The sequence below is a fragment of the Stylophora pistillata genome, chromosome 5 (assembly GCF_964205215.1).
Source record: "Stylophora pistillata chromosome 5, jaStyPist1.2, whole genome shotgun sequence".
In the NCBI taxonomy this organism is placed as follows: Eukaryota; Metazoa; Cnidaria; class Anthozoa; order Scleractinia; family Pocilloporidae; genus Stylophora; species Stylophora pistillata.
This window is the reverse complement of record NC_142523.1, coordinates 30,359,367-30,368,734: the sequence shown is the minus strand read 5'-3', so window position 1 is coordinate 30,368,734 and position 9,368 is coordinate 30,359,367. Positions and strand designations below refer to the sequence as shown.

The 9,368-nt window shown below is 37.8% G+C and overlaps 2 protein-coding genes and 1 pseudogene across 3 annotated transcripts in view; 2 read left to right on the top strand and 1 right to left on the bottom strand.

Moving 5' to 3' along the window:
- The window catches only part of LOC111345445 (uncharacterized), a 102,924-nt gene that overhangs the window by 23,083 nt on the left and 70,473 nt on the right, over window positions 1-9,368 (top strand). The window lies entirely within an intron of this gene.
- Window positions 1,244-5,257, top strand: LOC111346928 (methylglutaconyl-CoA hydratase, mitochondrial-like; annotated as a pseudogene). Its single transcript, XR_016000975.1, has 3 exons — window positions 1,244-1,594; window positions 3,543-3,793; window positions 4,814-5,257. The product of XR_016000975.1 is annotated as a methylglutaconyl-CoA hydratase, mitochondrial-like (transcript).
- Window positions 5,545-9,368, bottom strand: part of LOC111346929 (fibroblast growth factor receptor 2-like) — a 28,998-nt gene continuing 25,174 nt past the window's right edge. Inside the window, exons 18-22 of the mRNA XM_022954182.2 lie at window positions 8,966-9,042; window positions 8,799-8,839; window positions 7,191-7,287; window positions 6,729-6,825; window positions 5,545-6,380 (exon numbers count right to left, since the gene is read on the bottom strand). Of these exons, the coding sequence (XP_022809917.2) occupies window positions 6,228-6,380; window positions 6,729-6,825; window positions 7,191-7,287; window positions 8,799-8,839; window positions 8,966-9,042 (465 nt within the window). The 3' untranslated portion in view covers window positions 5,545-6,227. The remainder of the gene's footprint in view (window positions 6,381-6,728; window positions 6,826-7,190; window positions 7,288-8,798; window positions 8,840-8,965; window positions 9,043-9,368) is intronic.

The following is a 9,368-nucleotide window of genomic DNA, read 5'->3' as shown; positions in this document are numbered from 1 at the left end:
AAATGTAAAGAGAAAGGTCAAAAACTTTGCAAGAGGTTTGACAAGGTTCTCCAAAACATTTTTGGGCTGAAAAATCTGCAAGTGAAGTACACATTACATTACTATCTTCTCATATTTAAGTAATGCAAAAGATACATTCGAAAGAAGCTACTTAAGACTTGATCCCACACTGATAATCTAAATACTTTTTATCTTTTACAATGAGAACTCATTTTCTGTAAGTATAAATATAAAGAAAGGCGCCTTATTACCTTCAAAGTAATTTAATACAAGAGAACAGGTCTTATTCTCCTGGTATTATTAATGTCACGCAACGTAATGTAATTGGAAACGTTTTGGGGGTGCTTTAGCGCCATTCCACAAAGATCGTACTGACCATTAAATTGTTTAAGAGTCATTCAACAAACTGAGCAAGAGATATCATAGTTTTCCTACAGCTGAGGTCGTAATTTGCATAATGGTGATCGATGTAACAACCATATGTACATTTTCGACACTGATTTTATGTTCTCTTTGCTCTCACGCAACTCTGAATGTATGCTTTCCCTTTCGCCTAATATCTTGGGGCATACCAGCCAAAATTTCCAAAATTAAAGTTGATTTCAAAGTCTTTTTCTACCTGGCAGGGAATAATTAGATTAACGTTTGTTTACACAACACATATCTTCTGCTCGCTCATATATATCGTGGTATTTCCAAAAGGAGGCGTTCCGATTCAAAGCACCAAATTTTACACAGGTATTAAATAAGGACATTTTATTCCGAATACCTAGTTAAAAAGTAAAAAAATTATGTACCAGGTATACTTTTATCGCATTAAATTTTACCTATTTTTCGCCTCGTGTACAACACTTTTTGAGGGTGTTGCTTTAGGGACAAAAAAAAATCACAACATAGCTGTGTACGGAAAAAATTACTATAACACAAATAAATGGGGAGACTTTTTCTCAACACATGTAAACTTTGGTGTTAACTGAATTCATTTTAAGCCTTCAACGGAGCTTGGATTTTGCAGTGAATTTTGGACAATTTGCCAGGCGGAAAACCGCACTTAAACCGCGTTTTCAAATTTTCGCAAATATCTGAAAAATTAACACTCGTCGGAACTTTTAAACTTAATTTTTGAAAACAGTTTACCAAAGGGTATCGTTGGGCAAAATATGAGCAATTCACCAAAATGGTCGCTGACGGACGATTCTCGATCCTAACAGGCAGCCATTCTTAAGACTGCAATCGGGCAAGCCAGCAGATTCTCTTTACAAGCCAATAACAAGTCCCAAAATATCCACGTGATCATGCCCGTGGGTTGTAGACAAAGAAACCTTCATTTGGCGCTCATCTTTGAATGTACTTTTCATCCGTTGATCGCTCGTGCGTAAGTTATTTCTTTTCTCGACTGTTTTGCAAATACGACATCTCTAAAGATGGGTTTTACCGTTGATCAATGGGAAAACGAGAATAGCGCGAGTGTTGTTAAATTGATGAAAAGCAAGTTGTCAGCGCCGTGAAGCTTAAAGAAGGGACAACAGTTATCGACTGGTCGGTACAAGGGTCGAGCGGCTATTTATAAAGCTAATGATTCTGAAAGTTTGTGGTGAGTACAAATTGCGATATTTGGTACGTGATCAAAACTGAGAATCGAATCGGTCACTTGCATGCCACAGTTTCTTAAGCTTACGCTTTACAATTAAATAAATCTATCAGTGAGCTAAAGGTTTCAGGATTATTTGAGTCGCGTTTTAAGCACGCTGCGAGCCCAGCAGAAAAAGACAATTACAGCTGCTTAGTCTGCAGTTTGGGATAACTTCATTGCAATTAATTATTACAGTTACAACAAGAATTTGATTAAAAATCAATTATTTAACTGTAATTAAGCCTTTCACCCCCAAGAGGGTTGAGTCAAAATTGAGAAGAAATCTCTCAATCTCAACTTGCAGAATCAACAAAAACCAACATGAAGATGCTGCTTGACAGCTTACATTTGAATTTTAACACACAAGACTTTTATCCCAAGAAGTTACAACAACATTAAATTTAGTCAAAGCTGACTGATACTATTTATTGCAATAAAAATAACCCAAGTTATTGCATTTCATGAAAAAGAATCAACAGATTTTATTCACAATTTGTGTCAAACCAAATTTAATAATTCGCTTGGACTATTTGAAATGAATAGCTGTAATTCAGGACAGTTTTTACGAAGTTTTCAAGGAAAGAAAAAGGAATTTCTTCCTAATATTACTACATGTTTATGTTAATATATAATAGCAAATTTTTAACCGCCACCCAGTTAGCTCAATTGATAGTGTGCTGGACTGTTGTGCTAAGGTCAAGGGTTCGAGCCCCGGCCGGACCAACACTCAAGGTCCTAAAATAATTGAGAAGAATCTGCTACCTTTCTAGAACATCAAGAAATGGTTAGATATTCTAGTCTTCTCGGATGGGGACAAATAAATGGAGGTCCCGTCTCCTGCATGGTTGAGGGTAGGAGACGTTAATTTCCCACATATGAGATAACTGTACATGATGGATGTCCTATCCCCTGGGTTGGGATGGGTGGGTTTACTGGGCCCGCAGTAATTGGCACAAGCTATTGCGGTGTCCCTGCTGGTCGGCGAAGCTAATAAACTAAATAATTAACATGTAAACCTGACCTGAACATGTAGGTAAATTTCATTGATAATGCATGTATTTATTTAATATTAGTTGCCTTGAAGTTTTCTTAAAATTTCCAGTAATTCTTAAACATTCCTGAAATTACTAAAAATTCCTAGGAATTTCCAGCAAGTTTTTAGATTCACAGTATTTCAGGGAAGTCATTCAGGTGCTCTGAGTTGGAATTCCTAAGAATTCCTAGAAATTCTCAAGAATTCTTAGGAATTCCCAGGAATTCCTAGGAATTCCAAGTCCTGTTGGCAATAAACAAGGAATTTTTAGGAGTTTCTAGGTTTTTTTGGGAATTCCGAGGAATTCCTAGGAATTACACACTCACACCAAGCAAGATTAGAAAACCTTGGAAATCCTAGGAATTCCATGTTCCAATTACCGTGAAAATTCACACCTTTGTTCCTAGGAATTCCTAGGAATTCCTAAGAATTCTTAGGAAAAGATTCTTAAGAATTCTAAGGAAAATCCTAGGAATTCCTACCTTTAATTCGCAAGGGTAAAATGTGGGTTGTGTGTGCTTTTTAAGGCAGAAAATGGAGCTATGTTATTGGTGGGAACATGACAACGAGAAAAACATGAATAAATTAGTGGAATGAAAAGCGTTCGTTGATCCCTGTGAGTATCTTCCAAAAGAGATGCCAGGTCATCCCTGGCAACTCAAGTTTGTCAAGCTTTCCTTGCAATTAATTTGTGAGCACTATTTATCCCCGTGATTGGAGAAAGACAGTGTTGGATAAGAACACAAGTAGACCAGTGCTTTGTCAACTAGTAGAATTCTAGGCCTAAAAAAATTTCAAGCTTTTTTTTTTTTTTTGTAGTAGAACCCTTATTACAGTTGGTATTACTCAAGTTTTCCTGTCTTTTGTCACTCCCAGGTATTTTTTGTGCAGGAGCTGATCTCAAAGAGAGAGCCGAAATGGCAGCGCATGAGGTTGGACCATTTGTATCCATGGATTGGGCAGCAATAATGGAACTACACAGCCTACCAATGCCTACGATTGCTGCTTTAGATGGCCACGCCCTAGGTGGTGGGCTTGAAATGGCCCTGTCATGGACTTTAGGATTGCTGCAAGTAACGCTAAAGTAGGGCTAACAGAAACTCATTTGGCTATTATTCCTGGGGCAGGTAGAGTTTTTATAAGATTCTGCTACTTATCCATGGCAGCTAGGAATTTCATTGTCTCTGGATGGAATGGAGGGCCATCACAAACAACCTAACTCCTCTTCCCTTAGGCTATCACAAGCTGCCTCACCCATCCCCCCCCTCCTTAGCATTTGGTAGGCTACTCTTCACAACAATAGGCAATGACAATTCAGAAGAGGTCCTGTCTTACAATTCAATTGATGTTATAGTTGTGAGAATTTGGTGTTGCATCAACTTACTGGTTATCCACCAATGAATATTTTTATTTATTCTCATCCCTTTTCTATTTGATTTTTTATTGATGGAGAAATGAGGAGAAATTATCTCTTGGTCACTCGTGGGAGTTAAAGGTTGACGCTTTGACTCCCAAGATCGAATTAGCAATTCTCTCCTCTAACCACACTACATTTCCTTGGAAATCAGAGGGGAGAGTTTGGTGTTAGATCATGATCACATCCTCTGGCTGATAAGCCTGTCTTTTCTCATAACCTAGTGCAAGATGATAGCATATTGAACTCATGGGAAGAAGTTACACGATGATCGCATCTGGGAGTTGGAGGGTTTAGATCCCTTTTTTCCGAAGCATATAGAGTGCATCATTCATTAAGTCTTGTGTGCAAGTCAGCTATTGGTATTTCAGCCTTGACATCTGAAATGAATGATATCACAGAGCTCTTCCAGGGTTGTCATTACAAGGTGTAATAAATGTATGATATGAACTGAGTAGGCAGCCTGTATGATTGTGTTGCAAGCGTGATGGTTGCAAAGTAACAGGTCCCTCAAGGAGAGGGGTTCTGTGGGCATGCTCTTCCTGAAAATTTTGAAATTTGAAACTCTCTAAGACAAGATTTTCAGCATTCTGGAACGTAATGAGTAACTTTTTTTTATGTCAGACATTAATTGATGTTCGAATTAGTCCAAAACACTTATCATCATCTTTGATCACACTTTACAAAGTTGGTGCAAAATGGTCTGACAGCCTGTCGGTTTCTGTTTTTTTAGAGGGTACTCAACGTCTACCAAGGCTAGTAGGTATCTTAAAAGCCAAGGAAATGATATTCATAGGCAAAATGATCAATGGTACAGAAGCCGAAGAAATAGGTTTGGCTGATTATGTTGCTGAACAAACTGAAATTGGTGATGCAGCAGATCAAAGAGCACTTGTTTTAGCTGAAGAAATTCTTCCCCAAGGACCTGTTGCTGTGAAGATGGCCAAACTAGCAATTAACAAGGGAATCCAAGTAAGTCCTTTCTTTTTTAACCTTTTGATCTGCAAGAGTGACTAGTGACTAATTTCTCCTTTAAATATCACCACTGAATCACACATTAACCTCTTCACTGCTTGCTGGACCTACTCAATGACATTCTCAACACGTCAAAAGTTAGAGAGTAACCATCAAATCTTTGGCACTGGAGGGGTAGATTGAACTGGCCTCTGAAACTGGAAACAAGCTACAATTCTGGAAAAATGTTATGTCAGTTTGTGTTGGTACAGGATTTCTCATTGGGTGGCAGTTAGGGTTGGCAGTTAACGTTATAGCAACGGTTTAAGGTCCTGGTTGTGTGAATGAAGGAAATGATCACGAACTAAAAAATTTCTCGATTGTTAACCAAGTTCTCCTCGTTAGCACCTTAGGTAATGTATAGCGGACAGTATGGAGAATATGCGGACTGATCATGTTAGGGTTAAAAGGGTCACAACTGATGATCAACGAGTAGTTGTATGGTTTCCCTTATTTGATTCTCTTCTTTCATTTTTTTTAATTCTCAAATCTTATGATCACATCTGAGGTTTCTAAATACATACTAGACAAGTCTGACAAGTAAAAAATAGAGGAAATATAAATTTCAATATCAATGCAATCATTTGTCTTCAAATAGCAATGGCTCCAAAGTTAAACAAAGCAATATGAGAGCAAAATGCATGTGGACTAAAGGACACGTTACGGAGTCAATAACATCAGCATACAGGATACTTCAGTGGTGATTAATACCACACAACTAATACATTACCAAACTACAAAAAAATTACCAAATTTCAACTACTCTTGGGAAGATTCCAGACTAGATTTGTTCCAAAAAAATTTAGGGCAGAATGTTTTTACTACAAAAGCTCGCAAATTTAAAGAGTATGGACGGGCCGCTTCTTAAGTTTGTTTTGTTTTTTAATTTTTTGGATGTTATTCTATCTCTTTCTCTCCTGTTTCAATCAATTAGGGAAGTTGAAGTAATATCTACCCAAATTCTCCTACTTTGAATCCAACTGAATTGATTAATTATTTGTATCTTTAAACAATTAACTTAATGACATATCATCTTAAACAAAGACCTCGTTTGTTTCTTTAATAGAGAAAGACCTTCAAATCATCGCTGTCATCACGCATAGTTTAGCACCGAGAGGTGACAGAAAGGTACCCTAACGGCGGGCACTGGACCATTTTCCCAATCTTTTTGCAGCGGCCTTCTTTACAACTTCGTCACTCGGTCCTGCATCTTTATCTCCAAGATCTTCAACTCTGGAGTATTTTTTCTTGTCATAAGCTCCCAGATTAAGGAGTTCCACATATGTCTGGGGTGGAAAGCAAGAAATAAGGGTTGTGCACTTGCTGCACAGCACTATATTACAGTGATGTTAAGCTGAAAAGCGCAGTTACTTCCACGGCAGACTGAGAATCTCTGTGGTTCTAAGAGAGAGTTATAAACTGGAAATGGTGAAATGCGCGTAGACGGCGTAACGAGCGTGAAAGCACCACTGACCAGGGGTCTAAATGGTCTTTGTTGAGCTGCTTACAGCGCGTAGGGGAACAAAACCAATCCTATCAGGCATTGATCCTGAAACTAAATGGTGTCAAAGTACTGAAAAATCTTAGAGGCTTCAAAATTCATAGAATGTTAGCAAGGTCTAAATTCAACAAACCTCTTCACGAAGGTATTTGTCCATTCTTTGTCGCAGGTTTTCAAATGGAGGACGGAAGTCAGGGTTAAGATTCCAGCACCGTTTCATCATATCATGCCTGAAATTAAACAATGATGGTCAATTCTCAACTATGTTTCTTGGACTATGCGAAGAATTGCAAGAAGTTTATTCTACAGGAACCCTTTTAACGAAAATGATGGTTTAGGTTCGCTTTGGGTCATCGAACATATCTGCACCATTTCACTCGCTCTGATCTCGTCGAAGAAGGTAGACATGCATTATCACAGCTGAATACCTTATGCTCTTAGTTCACACTTTTAAAATAAAACAGCTTTTATGTTCATTGTTTAATTATTTCATTGTAAAGAGCTCTACAAGAAGAACGTTAATTTTGATGTGTTGAATTTTAGGCTATACATTAATTGGAACACGTCGATATCGCATCAGAGAGGTACAACTAACATTTTTATATCAACATGATCAGGCTTTGGCATCTGGTATCCTTTTGTGACCTCTGCAACCACCCTGCCTTCTGACCATCCATCGTACGGAATTCCTCCTGACAAGGCATAAGGATGTGTGCATGTGATTTTACTGAATATATCACTGATAAAGTTGTTGAAATTATAGTCAGAGAGCTATAATTTTAAAAATTTGTTACAATTGTAAACACCTATCAGGTCAAATGATAAGAGTGCATAGTATAAACATGTTCTACGAAATTACTGTGGCTGAAACGTGGTGTTCCTTTTCGACATCATTTTAAACGAGAAAGAAATCTGCGTTTAAATTAAATAGCTTGATGATGCCCAAATCTAAATTTTCCTTAATCCTGCGTGTACATTTACATAGCTTGATGATGCTCAAATATAAATTTTCCTGAGTCAATGTAGTTTATAACATAGCGCGCGCGCTAGTCCTAACTAATTCCTATTACATCAACATGAACAAAATCTTTATGTACGAACGGCCGTGCTCAATAAAATTACGTGTGCAGTTTCAAAATAGCTGCAAAATTTCCGTCGTGTGAGTTCCTTAAGTTAAAGTTTCCGAAAGCGATATTAGTAAATCCAAGACCAACCAAACTTTTCTTTGGCTTTCGACCTTCCCGCAAGTAGTCAAGCTAACAAGCACAAGCACTACGAAAACGAAACACAACAGGCCCGTTTCCCGAATTTATCGGAACAGGAGCTGGAGAAAATTTTAGATGAAAGACATTCAGCAAGAACTAAAAAGACTACAAATTGGTCTGTCGCGACTTTTTTCGGTTACAGTTGTTAACTCTACCGAAAACCATTTAATAACAAAATCAACAAAACAACCGGAGAGGCCAACATTTTCGGGCAACTTTCATTTCAAAAAACATTACAAAAACGTCATTCAGCTCCCAAATTGTTTTCGTATGTTAAAAAAGAATTGTTTCATGCTTTTAGCTGTACCTATATCGAGTTATGGATGCACTTGGGAGGTTTGGAAAGCACTCAAGAAGCTAGAGCTGCTCTCGGCTGCGCCTGGAGCAGCTCTTAAGCTTCTCTCGTGCTCTCCAAACTCCCCGCGTGCATCCATAACTCGATAGACTCACGCTAAGCATGAAACAATTTTTAATTAAAGTTTCTTCGTTTTGGTTCGGTTTTCATGGTAGTCTCTAAGAAGTCAACACTATGGAAGCCTTCTACTTCTTGTTTCAATTCATTTGATGAGATTAACTATTGATTAATAGCTTGCTACATATTAAAGTAAAAACAGAGTTAATGAGATTTGATTTTCAAGTGTAAAAAGCAGATGATCTTTACTGAACACGGGATAGTCCTAGAAACGACAACTGTCCTACTTTTTGCATGGAGGTTATACAATTCGACCGCAACTCATTATCAGGGTTCATTTTTACAAGAGAAGTTAGACAGCTCGATCAGTCTTACAAGACTGAGACACTAGTCAATGAACTTAAGGCAAGAGAATGTAAACCATCTGTATTATCTTGTTTAAGGATATTCCAAGAATGAAAGGCCTGGAAAAAAGTCAAAACAAACTTTTATCATAAATATTCTTATTGAATTTAGTTTGGCTTACCAATGGTAACTATCTCATACAGAACGATTCCATAGGACCACCTGATGAACATATTAGAAATTTTTTACAATTAGTGGCGAGTGAATTTTGGATGGGAAGTATAACAAAAAAAGTCAAATTGGGTGATCATTTTGTTGAGGTGATGGAAGAATATACACGATACATACACATCACTCAAAGTGGAAAGTCCGGCGAGATTTCCCAGCAGAATTTCTGGTGCAGTCCATTTGATTGGCAAACATCCCTGTGGAAACAAACATTTAAGTGCCTCTAACCCTCAAAAATTTTTTTTGGCCATATTAAATCTCTTTACTGCATTGAGCAAAATGCGCAAACATTTTTGTGTTCGGTTAAAACCGCGATTTTTTATGATTTTTTAAAGTCGGGTTTATATTTGGAACGAACGAGTGAACCAGAGACTGGGGCTAGTGACGTCAATCCAGGCCATCGGCAGTGGCGCTCCGATCCAATCTCAGTCAATATTATACGTTCCCAACGAGATGAAACCTTCGCTAAAGCCTGATCTGGTAAATTTTTCTCACCTTTCTCTTACTTCACTCGCTTTCAGCT